Source organism: Gopherus evgoodei, chromosome 6 (assembly GCF_007399415.2).
Source record: "Gopherus evgoodei ecotype Sinaloan lineage chromosome 6, rGopEvg1_v1.p, whole genome shotgun sequence".
NCBI classification, from domain to species: Eukaryota; Metazoa; Chordata; order Testudines; family Testudinidae; genus Gopherus; species Gopherus evgoodei.
This window is the reverse complement of record NC_044327.1, coordinates 135,417,449-135,434,599: the sequence shown is the minus strand read 5'-3', so window position 1 is coordinate 135,434,599 and position 17,151 is coordinate 135,417,449. Positions and strand designations below refer to the sequence as shown.

The following is a 17,151-nucleotide window of genomic DNA, read 5'->3' as shown; positions in this document are numbered from 1 at the left end:
CAGTAAGGGCCAAATTCTGTTCTCAAAGCAGTGCCTACCTTCCACTGACATCAAAGGAAGCTACCCAGAAGAATGCACAGACAGAGACACGGCCATAGCACACTCTGGAACTGGAAGATGCATTTCCTGTAGCTAAGGTTAGTTGAAGTTAGATGTACCTCAGGAGGTGCTACCTCAGCAGAGAGAGAACGTAACATATCATAATAGACCCTACAGTACCTAGTGACATTTTGCAGAGAGTTGCAGTAGCCTGTCGAGGGCAGAGATGTCAGATTGCAGTGCTGTTAGAATGGAATTACCAGAACTGATGAGGGTTTTCCCTTCAGCCTGGCAGTTTGTTGTCAGAAGATCGCACGGCACCTTTCCCAGGAAAGGGAAATAGTTCAGCAGCCAGCTACAGGCCTGGGCCAGGCTGCTAGTTACAAGACTGTTCGAGTCAGTACAAAACTCTTCGGGTTTGGCAGACAGCAGCAGTTAGCTCACAGAACAGAGTGCAGCTGAGGCAGCCAGATCTATCTCAAAGCCAGGAAGTCCAATACTCAACAGGGTGGGGCCAGGAGACAAACTAAGTGACAAAAGAGAAGGCGGTTCCAAAGGATGGCTGGCATTTTAGCCATTGTTTCTCATGAACCAAGCAGGAAAGGAAAGCAAAGCAAACATGTACATTTTAATACCCAGGATATCCACAACCGAAGCCTTCATGCAAAACCATTCAGGAACTATTTCTAGTCAAACAAAATTCAGCATTTCTGCCATCCTTACTCTCCTTGAGTTGTCCCTCACTCCTCAAGTAGTAACTTGGACTGCTGAAAGCTAGGAACCACTCAACACAAGAAGGGGTGCAAAATCCAGCCCAACTATTCATTTAAAGCTGAACATTATTTTTTGCTGTCCATTTTGGTAAAGTGTATAAATGTGTGAAAATGTATTTCAATAATGGAGCATTAAACAGATACTCAAGTACATAAAACTTAAATCATTACATCCCTGTTCATTCTGTTCTATACTTCTCATACTGACAGCCAATAATTTTACAAACCTGGGACCTGGTCCAGCAAACACGTACTACCAGATACAGTGCTTCCTACTGCATGTAAAACCGGGGGACCGCTCACAGTAGTGAACACTACACCCAGCAGAGTTTACTGAAGCTGTAACTCAATTCTCCTACCAACCAATAACCCGAATGAGAAACCAAAAACATAGCTCGGATTTTGGAATCATGAGTCAAACTAACAGAGCTGTTCATTTAGGTTCAATAAGCAAAACGCTCATTGACACCTACACTGCGTGTAATGAGAGCTTTGCCTATGCAGATAGGGCAGGAGCCAGGATTACTAGTCCTCTGAGCTAATTCTCTGAAATAATTAGATTGTATTGCATTCTACACTGCAGATTACTTCAGGTGTTTTAATGGAGAGGAGAGGAACACTTAAGCACTTTTGTAGAGGAGTACTTTAAAAGAGAGATATACACATGATAGAAACAAATGCATCCAACGGGCAAACACACCAAGTCTGGAATGGACGAAAAGTAACAACACCAGTAAAGAACTGCCAGTTCTCTGCAGGAACAAAGGAAAAGCTCTCCTTTTTAAAAGGCATTTAATCTTCTATTCCTCTTAAACATTGCATCAAACAAGTTATCAGAATAAGTGAAAACCATATTGACATGTAAAACCACTGTACATAAATGGTTGAAGAAGCACCAAGGTTAAAATTATTATTTTTGTAAATGTGTCCTTACCTGAGTATAAGTAAGTTAAATTAGTAACATTGAAAAAAAATGCCAATGTCTAAATTTGTTTTTGTGAGAATCAGGAGGACCAAGATGCTAGGATGGGAGTGACTGTGTCAGCACCCCTAGTGAACCTCTGAGCATGTGTTCTCAGAGGCACTGGCCAGCTCAGACTGAGCAAAGTGGTCACAGTTATTAAAATGCTGGACCAAGGTTCCAACTAACCTGACTTGATCACTCACTCAATTTTACATGACGTTCAAAGTTACAAAAACCCAGAAGGTGACTATTTCATCCATGCTCCCTGTATCTGCAAAGAAGCTTCACCGTAATGCAACAATGGCATCAGCTTAAACAACTGACTGAAAGGTTGTCATTCCAGGGGCAGCTGGAGGATAGCCAACTTCAGGCAATTACAGTTCTCCATGCGGAAGATTCAGCAGCCTGCCAGGTATCGGATGCTTTTACATGGAAGGAGGAAGATGACAGAGGATTAATCTCAGCGAAAATGTTACATACAAGACATTTCACTTTTTACTTGCCATGTGCAGTAATATGAAGCAGCTGATGCACAAGTGAGTAAGCTAAAGCTTAAAGCTCAAACTTCGGAATTCGGGGACCTACATGACACCTGGGAGATCTGTTCCAGATACAAGCCAAATGACCATGTGAGGTTCAGACTGCTGCCGGAAACCGGTTTAACTCAAGACACAAACTAATGAAAAACAATTCATGCAACGAGTACCTAGCCCACAGTGAGACAGTAAGGAAACCAAAATGGCAACTGAAACAAGAATGAAAGGTTTTTAGGGCAGGCAGAATTTCCTCTGCACTAGAAGTTAAGAATATAAGCTAAGAAATTGCACAACACTCCATGAAAAACTCCATAAATGCACCAAGCATGGGGAGAGGAGAGAAAGAGGGGAATAAACATTTTTCAAATATTTATCACACAGTTAAACCCAATACCGTCTTTGTACTTGAACGGCAGCAAGCTGTGATGCAAATCTCAGCATAAGTCCTGTGACCGGAGAGCAAACTGTTTCAGATTGGCAAATACATCTAAGTACTGATGGCACAGTTGTATCCTTTTCACTGTATATTGGAACACAAGACACTAATTCCAAGAAAAATATATACAGTACAGTAGCCAAGGAATCTACAGCAAACCTGTATTCCAGTTCATGTCATATTGCTTGACCCCAGTGTTATTACTACCGATAAATGGTAGTTTCAGCTTTTAAATGCAATAATGATACAGAAAACATTGAGATGAATGAAGTGATGCTAGTGATGGAGTGTGTGGATGGGAACCACTCAATTTATCAAGAGGTGCAGAAAGTAAATGGAGCACTAGAAAACACTCAATAAAACACTTACATTGAACGACTTCCCCTTTGCTAATGTTGCACCTGTGTATACATACACAGATCACAGAGTATCATTCAGGAATCTCTCAATCTATAAAATATGCATATTTTTTCCTTAGAGGTAACCCGCACTGAACAGACTCTTCTTTGCTCATACACATTAGCAGCAATTCCTCTGAAAACCAAAACATGCTAAACTCAGGAAGAATCTGAAAGCCTCAGCTGAAGCAACTGGTTACAATTAGACAGGGCATGCACACATATTGGAGCTTCAGAAAAGGAGGAGACACACTGGTTAGAATGTACTGTATGTATAACCTGAAGTTCTCCTCTACTTCCTTCTGCAAAGGAAAAGAGGAAGGAGAAGAACAGAGTTATTAGAGTAGATTTTTGCCATGGACTTTGCGACAGAGCTTTGAAAACTGGAGTAAACTTTTGCTGAGAGTTCAAGAGCTGTTCGTGCGGTGGGAAGGTTTTCATATGCTTGTCTGGAACATTTACATACTAAGGTCTATTTAGCTAAAATGTGGAAAATTTTTAATTAGAGTTATAACATTGGGGTTCACATTCTTACGCACATTAAATTGTTTTTAAACAAACAAAAAGGCTTCAGTTCCCCTTTCATTAAAAAAGACGAACTTTTTCATAATCCAATTTTCTTCTCAGAATTATGCATCACACGCTTTACATGTCTGCCAGATAAGGCCCAAAAGAGAAAACCCTCTTCAACACTCCCAGGGCGATTAGTCTTGACTTGACATATTCCTCGGACAAGTCTATCTTCTGTTATTACTTATATTTAGATCAAATGCCTAAGCAACAGAATGCTGAAGAAAATCGAGAGGGGTAAAATGGTTCCAACTATTAAAACCATAGTGAACATTTTTCAAGCTTGCATTTTTCAATGACTTTTTTCTGATGTAAGGTTATTGAATTTTGCCTGCAAGTGCACTAGTAAAGCTTCCCTAAGTATTATTGAGCTTGCTACAAGTGGCCCTTTTATCTTTTCCATGAAGACCATTTTCAGTTAGGTGGCACCATCAGCTATTAGCACATTGCCAAAGGTTGGCTCTCGTGAATGAACCACTGCAGAGGTCATTACGCTATGAAACGTATGTAAATACATCTGTATGTGTGAACATGGGGGAGTAAAAGAGAGAGTCCATCAATCTGCTATGTTATTTATCAACATTCCTTCATATTCCCACCTCTCTTTCTACTCTTTCCCCCAATCTTCCCCTAGCTGCACTTCTCCATCCCTCTTTCATCCTACCCATCTCACCTGAAAACACCACCAACTCATATGGCCAGTGCCTCCTACTTCATACAGCAAACAGAAACAGAGCTCCCATCCCCTATCTGCACGCCCAACACAAGACTTGCAACAACGATTCAGAGTTCTGCAGGGTAAGCACCATTGCGCAATACATTCCGGGGTGCTTTCAGGGACGGGAAGCATTACAAGTTCGGAATCTCTGAGGACCATACACCTGGTGTCTTACAAAGAGTGCAACCACAAGGGGTGGCAGTGCAATGAAGCAGCAGAAGCCAGTAAAGATCTCTTCCAGCAAAGGTGGGATGGAAGGTTGAGGATGTTTGGGTGCAGTGCTCCTCTCCCCATGCCACAGCAGGCTAGAGCTCTATCCTGGCCGACGTACATATGCCTTTCAAAAGGGGGTCCAGAACAGCAGGCAGTTTCCACTTTCTCAGTCTGCAAGGATGCTGCCATTTTCCTGCATAACTAAGAATTATAGAATATCAGGGTTGGAAGGGAGCTCAGGAGGTATCTAGTCCAACCCCCTGCTCAAAGCAGGACCAATCTCCAACTAAATCATCCCAGCCAGGGCTTTGTCAAGCCTGACATTAAAAACCTCTAAGGAACAAGATTCCACCATCTCCCTAGGGAACCCATTCCAGTGTTTCACCATTCTCTGAGTGAAAAATTTTTTCCTGCTATCCAACTTAAACCTCCCCCACTGCAACTTGAGACCATTACTCCTTGTTCTGTCATTGGGTGCCACTAAAAACACTGTCTCGATCCATCCTCTTTGAAACCCCCTTTCAGGTAGTTGAAAGCAGCTATCAAATCCCCCCTCACTCTTCTCTTCTGTAGACTAAACAATCCCAGTTCCCTCAGCCTCTCCTCATAAGTCATGTGCTCCAGCCCCCTAATCATTTTTGTTGCCCTCCGCTGGACTTTCTAATTTTTCCACATCCTTCTTGTAGCGTGGGGCCCAAAACTGGACACAGTGCTCCAGATGAGGCCTCACCAATGTCGAATAGAGGGCAATGATCATATCCCTCAATCTGCTGGCAATGACCCTACTTATACAGCCCAAAATGCCGTTAGCCTTCTTGGCAACAAGGGCACACTGTTGACTCATATCCAGCTTCTCATCCACTGTAACTTCTAGGACCTTTTCTGCAGAACTGCTTCCTAGCCATTCGGCCCCTAGTCTGTAACAGTGAATGGGATTCTTCCATCCTAAGTGCAGGACTCTGCACTTGTCCTTGTTGAACCTCATCAGATTTCTTTTGGCCCAGTCCTCTAATTTGTCTAGGTTCCTCTGTATCCTATCCCTACCCTTCAGTGTATCTACCACTCCTCCAAGATTAGTGTCATCTGCAAACTTGCTGAGAGTGCAGTCCACTCCATCCTCCAGATCACTAATGAAGATACTGAACAAAGCTTGTATTACTTTACTACTAGACAGGGAGCAGGAATTTCACATGGACACAGAAAACTTGCACCATTTATCACAGAAAGGAGGTGCATTTCCTATTTCTCCCCCCTCACTTCCTGGCTTCTTCATCCTAATGACAGAACAAATTCTATGTCAGAGGGTTTAGGTAGAGCCTAAGGATGGTTAATGGGGTCTGCTACCGTCTAGTGGTGGCCTTTTCAAGGCAGGTTACAAGATTCATCTGTTTTCCCATGCTTTTCTAATCAGTGGCTAGGCACTTTATAAATGGGAAAAAGTAAATGCTGAAATCAGGAAACGTGCTTCCTCCTTTCCTAATTTTTCTGTTAATCAGAAAATGGCAACAACTGTGGAATGAGACATTCTTGGTCACAGAAAAGCTGAAGCTTCAAGAGGAATTTCTTAGAGTATACTCCTGTAGGTGTCTTTGTGTATTTATACATTTGATTTGAAAAGACCAAAGTCTTCCTTTCTTCCTACCCTTTCTCTTTGTCTGTCAGCAGAATGGCAGTCTCCGTGGTATAAGTTTTACTTTTTTTGTGACTTTTTCTAAGCAAAGACCACTTCTGTTTTTAATAAGGTTTTTAAGTAATGAACAAAAACTCTGAGGGTTTCCTACAGCGAAACTAGTCTCCCAAAAATAAAAGAAAGCAGTACCATACTTTAAAAGATAATTCCAACATTAGTGAAGTTATGCAGGAGTCACGCAAACTCTTAGCTGCTACTTGCACTTCCAGTTCACAGTGATTCATAGGCATACAAAGAGCCATTTCACAAACCTTCCAGCGCAATAGTTCTGTGTCTGTATGAGGGAATCAAATGACTTTAGAGAAAACAAGCACTAAGTCAAGTCCACATAGCAACTAGAGGCAATCAGTTGAATCGCTAAAACAATTTGTAAAATTGCTTTATATAGGGTGTAATTACATATGTGCGATCACTAAGATATTATTCAAACAGACAGGCTGCTTTCAACTCAATCCCTGAAAGTCAAATCATTTATGCAAATGACAAGCAAGAATGCAGCTAAAACTTACACTTTTAGCAGAGATTCTGGATCAGAATATGTATGACTACAAAATCAAAATATTGCAACAAAAATTTAATGAACAGACTTCTATACAGATTTCAATTCAAATAAAATGTTAATTTAGTTTTAGGCTATGTTTGAGCGACTACACTTGATGGAATGGCTAAAAAAAATCTGTGTGTATAAGATCATGAGAGTCTTCAAAAGCATAATATTCAATGGTGGTTTTATCTTAATGTTGACGATATGGAAACCAAGATGGACACCAGTATGAGCATATGAATTTATCCAGCTCCTTGAATCTGCACCTCAAAATACTGAGACACAGTAACTCTGCTGATCTTCACGGGCAATGCACAGTAACACACTGCAACAGTACAATATCACCATCCCAGTTTTCAGGATTGATGCTGGTTGCCACAAGCTGGTGGCACGAAGTATATTGCATTGCTAAAATGTCACTAAGTTTAAAGACACTGGGCCGTTCTAAAATATCATACCTGATCCGCTAGTAATCTGAGAAAATTGGAGTAACCAATTCTAACAGCTGGACTAATTTGTTGCTCTTACTGGGCCACAGAGAGGATAACTATATATGTTACATACATAGAACTATTAAACAAATATTATTAAAGGTTGCAAATTCAAGCACTCAAAAGCTAGTAAATTCTAGAATTAAGCTGCCTTTATTTGGCTCTTTAGTGCACATGCATTATGATAAAACCTCTAATTACATGATCTCAAATTATTTTTTCTACAGGATCAGTGCCTCATTCAGTACACAGAATGGACCAGCTTCTGGAGATAAATCCAAGTTGTGCAGTGAAGGGATGTTGGTGTCTGTAGGACCCCTGCCTCATTTGCCACAAAAGATGGAATGCGTGTAATGAATAAGACATGGGATTGAAGGAGGAGAAAGGATGGTTTCATGGTTAAGATAACTAAATGTAGCCTTGGAATACGGGATTCTATCCCCGTCTGTCACGGAGTTCCTTGTAGACTTGGGCAAATAACCCCCCCCCTTTTTTTTTTTTTTGGTTTGGTGGCCAAACAGAATTTCTTTTTTCAATTAGTTTGGGGTGTACCCAAAATAAAGTGTTTTAAAAAATTTTCAGTGAATCAAAAAAACAAGTTAAAAATTGTAGGGCTGTCAATCACAGTTAACGCAAAAAAATTAATTGTGATTAATCGCAGTTTTAATTGCACTGTTAAATAGAATACCAATTGAAATATATTAAATATTTGGATGTTTTTCTACATTTTCAAATATAGTGATTTCAAGCACAACACAGAATGCAAAGTGTACAGTGCTCACAATGTTATTTTTTATTACAAATACGTGTACTACAAAAATGAAAAACAAAAGAAATAGTATTTTTCAATTCACATCATACAAGTATAGTAGTGCCATCTCTTTATTGTGAAAGTACATCTTAGATTTTTTTTTGTTACATAACTGCACTCAAACAAAACACTGTAAAACTAAGTCTACAAGTCCACTCAGTCCTATTTTTTGTTAAAACTTGTTGGTCTTAGTGATTGGGTGTTTATAATGCTGCCTGCTTCTTATTTACAGTGTCACCTGAAACTGAGAACAGGCGTTCGCACGGGACCTTTGTAGCCAGCATTGCCAAGTATTTATGTACCAGATATGCTGAACATTCGTACGCCCCATCATGCTTCGGCCACCATTCCAGAGGACATGCTTCCATGCTGACGACACTCATTAAAAAAAAAACTGTGTTTAAATTTGTGACTGAGCTCTTTGGGGGAGAATTGTATGTCTTCTGCTCGGTTTTACCCACATTCTCCCATATATTTCATGTCATAGCAGTCTCAGATGATGACCCAGCACATGATGTTCATTTTAAGAACACTTTCACTGCAGATTTTACAAAACATAAAGAAGGTACCAATGTGAGATTTCTAAAGCACTCAACCCAAAGTTTAAAAATCTGAAGTGCCTTCCAAAATCTGAGGGGGATACTGGGATGAAGTGTGGAGCATGCTTTCAGAAACCTTAAAAGAGGAACACTCCAATGCAGAAATTACAGAACCCAAACCACCAAAAATAAAAAAAATCAACCTTCTTCTGGTGGCATCTGACTCAGATGATGGAAATGAACATGCACCGGACCACCCTGCTTTGGATGTTATCGAGCAGAACCCGTCCACAACATGGATGCATGTCCTCTGGAATGGCGGTCGAAGCATGATGGGACATATGAATCTTTAGCGCATCTGGCACGCAAGTATCTTGCAACACCGGCTACGATAGTGCCATGCGAATGCTTGTTCTCACTTTTGGGTGACACTGTAAACAAGAAGCAGGCGCATTATAAACAAACTTGTTCCTCTGAGCGATTGGCGGAACAACCAGCTGCACTAAGTGGACCTGTAGGCTCTGAAGTTTTACATTGTTTTATTTTTGAATGCAGTTATTTTTTGTATATAATTTTACATTCGTAAGTTCAGCTTGCATGAAAAAGAGATTGCGCTACAGTATTCAGAGGAGGTGAATTGAAAAATACTCTCGTTTTTTTACAGTGCAAATACTTGCAATAAAAATAAAGTGAGCACTGTACGCTTCACACTGTGTTGTAACTGAAATCAGCATATTTGAGAATGTAGAAAGCAACCAAAAATATTTAAATAATGATATTCTATTGTTTAACAGCGCGATTAATCACAATTAATTTTTTTAATCACTTGACAGCTCTAAAAATTGTTTCATATCAAACAAAAAATTACAATCAATCCAAAACATTGCATCTCTATTCATCTCTTAAGTTTTTCCATAAAAAACAATTAAGTTGAATAAAATTAGAAATGAAAAAAGGCATTTCAAATTGTAAAATCAATGTTTTGTTTCAGAACTGCCAAAACAAAACGTTGATTTTTTTTCCTGTCCCCCCCACCCTAAAAGAAACATATGCATGAATTGATCTGAATTCATGAACTGCTTCAGTTGACTCGAACCTACATTTTTTAAGTAGCGACAAAAAAAGTTTTGGTCAAAAGATGACACACAGCTCTATTCCTATGTGATGCTAGTTGAGTCACTTACACCCAACTTTTCACAGATGGTCACTAATTACACAAAAGGCCACAAGTTTATCACGGATTCTGTGACTTTTCAGGACCTCCGTGACTTCTGTAGTGGTGACCCAAGAGCCACCTGAGCAGTTTGAGCAGCCCTTGGTCCAGCCGCAATGGTCACCGCTGGGGCAGTCTCTGGCCACCGCCCCCCCAAGTAGCAGGAGTTGGGTGTCGGAGGGCGCTCAGGGCTAGGGGGCTGAAGCGCAGGATGGGGAGAGGGCTCTGGGCAGTGCTTTCCTTGGGGCGGCTCCCCGGAAGCAGCAACATGTCCCTCCTTCAGCTCTTAGCTCCATGTGCTGCTTCTGCCTGCAGGCACCGGCCTTGCAGCTCCCACTGGCCACAGCTCTTGGCCAGTGGGAGCTGCGAAGCCAGTGCTCCGCCTGGACAGTGTATGGAGCTAGGAGCTGAGGAAGGGACATGTCACTGCTTCTGGAGAGCTGTGAGGAGCTGGATAGGGAGCCTGCCAGCCCTGCCAACCCTCCTCCCCACAGCACCAGCAGGGGTCCTGAGCCGCATGCTGCCACTTCACCCACCCCCAGCGGCCCCTGGACCACAGCCCCTGAGCACCTGTGGTGCCCCCTAGACCGTCCCTCCCTCCTACCCCCACGAGATTTAGTCAGGGGTATATACTACAAGTCATGAACTGGTCATGGACCATGAATTTTTGTTTACTACCCGTGACCTGTCGTGACTAAAACATAGGCTTAATTATGCGCATCTCATTCTCTGAATGCCTGACTTGAGACCTGGTGTCTGACTTGCTGATGTGCTGAGCACTCTCAGCTGAAACTGAAGTCAATGGGAGCTGTGCTTTGAACATATAAAAGGGCGATATAATGCTAGGTACTCAGAAAAATAGGGTTGAAGGATCTCAGATTGGACAACCAAAATTAGGATACACTTTTGACTTTAATCTCTGTGTCTCAGTTACCCATCTTTAAATTGAGTTTGATGCCCCCTCATCTCACATGGGTGTTGTGACGATAGATTAATGTTTGTGAAACCCTCAGACATGATTTAGTTGGGGATTGGTCCTGCTTTGAGCAGGGGGTTGGACTAGATACCTCCGGACGCCCCTTCCAACCCTGATGATTCTAGGATAGCGATGCATGCTGTAGAACAGCCCATGAGGAAATAAATAATTCTGTCTTTAGAGCGGGGTTTAAATAATGTGCAGCAAATGAGGTCTGGGGCCGCACATTGAACCACCAGAAGAAAACAAAAGCCAAAATATTGAACAGCTGTTCATTATAAAAGACTACCAGTCAGCTTGTGCACTGAACGAGGCAGGTATCCGGTGAAGGGGAAAAAACAGTACGTGATCATGGAATTAAGACTGTATCACGCACATAAGAAGTGATATATTCAAGCTAGGTTATATCATTATGTGGATCAGCACTAGAGAGAGATGTGACACTGACAGCAGAGGAATGGCCAAGCTCAGGAACTTATTTTGGGGGCGGGGGGGCATTCTAGGCTCTGGAGAAGAGTGTGCACTGATGGGCAGAAGAGTCTATACCTATTTCCCCAAACACAGCATCTTCTGCTCACCCCTCCAATCTGTCCCTGTACGAATCCCGTCTCTTCCCCAGCCCTAGCTTCTCATTCCAGTCCCTCTCTCCTTGCACAGCCATTCAGTTCTCCTCTGCACCTCATTTCCCCTCATCTCCTTCCCCTGCCCCACTAGTTCTGCATTCAATCTCCTTGCCCAGCCAGCCCCCGTTTACACACATGCACTCCTTATGCCAACCTACTCTCCCCCTCTCCCCATACAGGTCCATCTCTTGTCTCCTCTACACTCAAATTAGGTAGCTTCCTCCTCCATGCTGCCTGGGCCCAGCAAGGAGTCATTTAGAGCAGGGGGTCTCAACCTTTTTCTTGCTGAGGCCCCCCTCAACATGCTATAAAAACACCAGGACCTGGCAAAGGGCGGAGGGGGAGAAGAGTGCAGGGCTCCGGGGGCACCCTTGGGCATAGGCCTAGTTTTATTTCTATTTTGGGAGAGGGGGCAAGGGCTGGTGGGGCTCAAGCCAGTGCCACACAGCAGGGTCCAGGGAGGGAGCGCCACCTCCACCCTGACTCATGCAGGAGGCCACCTAGCCTGTCTGGGCTGTGGGGGGACGCAAGCAAAAATATAGTTCAAAGCGGGGACTCAGTTCAAAAAGTTTAAAAAAAAACTGCTCAGGGTGCAGGGAGGAGGAAGCTAGGGGCTGTGTGCGAGCAGGGGGGTAGCTCAGGGATGAGGGGGGTAGCTAAGGGCTGTGTGCAGGCAGAAGGGTAGCTCAGGGTGCAGGGAGGGGGTAGCTAGGGGCTGTGTGCGAGCAGGGGAGGTAGTTCAGGGTTCAGGGAGGGGGTAGGTAGGGGCTATGCACAGACAGGGGTAAGCTCAGGATGCAGGTAGGGGGTAGCTAGGTGCTGTGTGAGAGCAGGGGGTAGCTTGGAGCTGTGTACGGGCCAAGGGCGATACAAGTGTGGCTCCTGACTTTAGCACCAACATTGTTCTTGGCAGGAATGGGGGGGTTGAGAGAACCGAGTTTCAGCTGTGGGGATCCGCGGCCCCCCGAAAGGGCTCACGGACCCCTAGGTGGCCACAGGCCCGCGGTTGAGAACTGCTGATTTAGAGCAAGGACAGAGGCTCCCTGCTGTTAATTCAGGTGCCCAGACCTGCAGGGCTGGCTTTAGGCCAATTCAACCAATTCCCCGGAATTGGGCCCCGCCCCTAAGAGAGCCCCATGCTCAAGCCCCAGTACAGTGTACAGTCAAGAGCCCGTGTGCTGTACTGGGGTGGTCTGGCTTCCCCAGGGGGCAATTTAAAGGACCTGGGGCTCCAGCTGCCTCTGCTGCCCTGGTCCTTTAAATAGCCGTGGGAGCCCCATCATTTCCCCAGGGCTCCTGTGGATATTTACAGGGCCAGGGCAGTGGAAGCAGGGAAGCCTCGGGCCCTTTAAGTAGCCCCCAAGCCCTGGGCTGCTGCTGCTGCTACCGCGGTGGGGGAGGGAGGAGGAGGGGGCATTCACCGTACAGGGTGGACTGTACCCCCTGTACCCGCACCCCCTGCCCTGCCTGCAGCCAGCCCGTCTCCAGCCAGCCCAGCATCCCCTGTCGTCTCCAGCCAGCCCTGCAGCCCCTGCCTGCAGCCAACCCATCTCCAGCCAGCTCCTGTCGCACCCCCTGCTCTGCCTGCACCAGTTCCGCACCCCCTGCCCTGTCTCCAGCCAATCTCTGCCACACCCCCCTACCTGAAGCCAGCCAGTCCCGCACTCCTCTGTTTCCAGCCCTGCCAACCCCTGCCGCAACCGCTGTGGCCCTGCCTGAAGCCAGCCAGCCAGCCCACCCCACCCCACATCCCCTTGTCTCCAGCCAGTCCCACACCCCTTGCCCTGCCTGCAGCCAGATCCTACTTCCAGCCAGCCCCTGCCCTGCCTCCAGCCAGCCCCAAGTCCACTGGTGCCCTTCAGTTCCCAGGGCAGTAACCCTGCACACCTGGTTCAATGAGGGGGGCAGGGAGCAGCTGGGACCCACACATGTGCACACACACCCCCAGGGAGTGGCAGGGACCCACATACATGTGAAACAGAGCTCATTTCTAGTTCAGGCCCATCTTTTTTAAAAAAGAACTTTAGGTAGGGTTAACATACAGCCGTATTTTCCCAGACATGTCAGGCTTTTTGGTTCTTAAATTGCCATCTGGGATTTTTTAAATTTTAAAAATTCCTCCTGGGAAAATACAGACGTATGGTAACCCTATTGGTACAAAAAATACATACTGTGACACATCCCTGAAATCAAACTTTTTATAGGGAATGACTTTTTTTTTTTTTTTTTTTTTAAGTCATCCCTGCCAGGGCCCCACCGAAAATGTCCGAATTGGGCCCCGCGCTTCCTAAAGCCGGCCCTGCAGACCTGGACCTGGCACAGCCCACAGCTGCAAAGGCAGGGAAAATCCGGTTCAGCCCTGGGGCAGGAGCATGGCGCAGTGCAGAGGGAACCGGGGGAATTTAGTCGCTAAAATATAACTGCTCTACTGAGCATGTGTGAACTCGAGTTTTTCAAAGGCCTATAAGTTGGCTAAATTTGGACAGTTTTTTGTTGTTGTTGAATGGATTGTTTTTAAATGGGGATGGGAATAGGTACTTCCCAGAAACAAAAGCCATCCCCTTGACAACTTACACAACATGTGGCAATCGAACAGAAAAAGATGTCAGAATTTAACGTGGGCAAAATGTATTTTCAACCAGTCTTATTCTTGGAAAAGGCTGAACATTTTGGCTTAAAAATAATAAATCATTAGCCTCAGGCAGACACCTGGCATGGAAAATATCAGTCAAACTAGCTGAATGTTCGGCAAAATTATAAACAACTGAAAACCAAGTAATTTAATGGGAAGCGTCAGACACCCTTAATAAAAGGCAATGCTACCAGCCCTGCCTAGAATTATTTGTCCTCAAGACATCAACAAAAATTAATACTTAATTCAACTCTTACCCCCACAGAACTCCATCCAACAGACTTGTTCAATTTTGAGCTACCTCAATTTGTCAGAAGATATTTCTTTTTATTCAAATTCAGCTGAAACACAATCACTATTTAGATATATCTGTCACGTTCTAAATTGTTCAGGTAATTTGCATTTGGTTACAACTCTAAGTAATTTAAACCTTTATACCAATGATTCCTTCATCAGAACACACAATGATTTATTAATACCTTCCAGGTTATTTCTGTTCCTTCACTGCATAGTTACCAGCTGTCTCTATTAAATATATTGAACTAAACTTTCAGACTAAGATATAAACAACTATAATTCAAGGTCAGAGTTGCTTAGAGGCAGGCAGGAGGGATTAGGTCACCAGTGGAGCTGACCTAGACAGTTATAAAGACTGTAAAAACAGAAAAACATTTTATTTTTAAAATGAGATGTCAACTGGCATCATGAGTTGGAAAGGCACATTTCACTGCATTCCGAGTATGGTGACCTTGAAAAAGAGGGTTTGCCTCAGAAATCTATAATAAGCTATGGGTAGTGAGACAGAGCATCATGGCACCTCAGAGCAGCTCCTCTTCCCTATTATAACATCTTCTGAGAAAACAAACACCAGATCAATCCCATTTTAATGGAACAGATTTTATGATTAACTTTCTCCTACCCTCTCTAAGACCTTGGCCAAAACCATCATCTCGCTTCACCTACTGCAAACCAACATGGCCTCTTTACATTATCCTTAACTGGCTCCAGGCTATCCAAACACTGGGGCCAAACCCCTCTCCCCTTCTCCTCCTGTTCTACCTCCCCGCCCTCACTTCACTAGCTTCCCCTCCACTTCCACATCAACTTCAAGCTTTGCCCTCATATTCCAGAATATTTTGCAAAAGTCTGCTCCTCCCTATATCTCTGATTTCTTCCCAGTTTCACTTCCTTTACTCATACTCCCTTAAAACACTTCAGTTTCCTGCACCAAGAACACATACTACACCTGATGTACTAGAGCAACTGTAAGAATAATTTACCACTTTGATGCCCCTTTACATATGCAAAGCACTGTGCAAACACTGATTGATCTTTACATCATCACTACGCTGTATTATCCCCATTTTACCCATGGGGAAATGTAGGCAGGGAGCTGCAGGGGCATGTAAAATTGTCCAAGTAAGCCATGTCACAGTCAGACTAAAGTCCAACAGTGTTGACACTCAAGCACGCTCTCCTTCCTCCAGATCACATTGCCTACTACTGGGATTTAAACACTTAGGGCTTGTCTACATCAGAAAGTTGCAGCGCTGGTGAGGGAGTTACAGCGCTGCAACTTTGAAGGTGTACACATCTGCAGGGCACCACCAGCGCTGCAACTCCCTGTTTGCAGCGCTGGCCGTACTCCCGTTTTGTCTCGGGTGTAGAGGATCCAGCGCTGGTGATCCAGCGCTGGTAATCCAATGTAGACAGTTACCAGCGCTTTTCTTGACCTCCGTGGAAGGAGGAAGCCTCTGGTAATCAAGCTGGTTTCCTTTCCCGGTTTGCTCTCTCGGTCCCGGAGCCAGCCAGCAAACCGCAGGGAAGGAGACCTGCTTGCTCGGGGTTCCGGGACCGAGAGAGCAAACCGGGAACGCCGCGGTTTGCTCTCTCGGTCCCGGAGCCACCCAGCAAACCGCAGGGAAGGAGACCTGCTTGCTCGGGGTTCCGGGACCGAGAGAGCAAACCGGGAACGCCGCGGTTTGCTCTCTCGGTCCCGGAGCCACCCAGCAAACCGCAGGGAAGGAGACCTGCTTGCTCGGGGTTCCGGGACCGAGAGAGCAAACCGGGAAAGGAAACCAGCTTCGCCGCGGTTTGCTCTCTCGGTCCCGGCACCCCGAGCAAGCAGGTCTCCTTCCCTGCGGTTTGCTGGGTGGCTCCGGGACCGAGAGAGCAAACCGCGGCGTTCCCGGTTTGCTCTCTCGGTCCCGGCACCCCGAGCAAGCAGGTCTCCTTCCCTGCGGTTTGCTGGGTGGCTCCGGGACCGAGAGAGCAAACCGCGGCGTTCCCGGTTTGCTCTCTCGGTCCCGGAACCCCGAGCAAGCAGGTCTCCTTCCCTGCGGTTTGCTGGCTGGCTCCGGGACCGAGAGAGCAAACCGCGGGGAAGCTGGTTTCCTTTCCCGGTTTGCTCTCTCCTCCCGGAACCCCCCTTGAAGCCGCCCAACAGCGCTGCAGTGTGGCCACATCTAACACCACTTGCAGCGCTGGTTGCTGTAAGTGTGGCCACTCTGCAGCGCTGGCCCTATACAGCTGTACTAATACAGCTGTAACAACCAGCGCTGCAAAATTTTAGATGTAGACATGGCCTAATATGTCTTTACTAGGGCTGTCAATTAATCACAGTTAATTCACAATTAACTCAAAATAACGATTAAAAAATTAACTGCAATTAATTGCAGTTTTAATTGCACTGTTAAACAATAAACTACTAATTGAAATTTAAACAATTTGGATGTTTTTCTACATTTTCATATATTTTGTATTCTGTGTTGTAATTAAAAATCAAAGTATATATTATTTTTATTACAAATATTTGCACTGTAAAAATTATACTACTTCTTTTGTTTATTTTTCAGTTCACTTCATACGAGTACCATAATGCAATCTCTTTGTTATGAAAGTGCAACTTATAAATGTAGGGTTTTTTTGTTACATAACTACACTCAAAAACAAAACTTCAAAGCCTACAAGTCCACTCAGTCCTAC

At 44.6% G+C, this 17,151-nt stretch overlaps 1 protein-coding gene across 8 annotated transcripts in view; it reads right to left on the bottom strand.

The window, feature by feature from the left end:
• Nucleotides 1-17,151, bottom strand: part of UNC13B (unc-13 homolog B) — a 402,723-nt gene that overhangs the window by 165,173 nt on the left and 220,399 nt on the right. For 4 of the 8 annotated variants that reach the window (XM_030566245.1, XM_030566249.1, XM_030566248.1 and 1 more), the window contains one exon: nt 3,426-3,448. The exons of the other annotated variants lie outside the window; for them this stretch is intronic. In XM_030566245.1, coding sequence (XP_030422105.1) covers nt 3,426-3,448 — 23 coding nt within the window. The remainder of the gene's footprint in view (nt 1-3,425; nt 3,449-17,151) is intronic. 8 annotated transcript variants of the gene reach the window in all.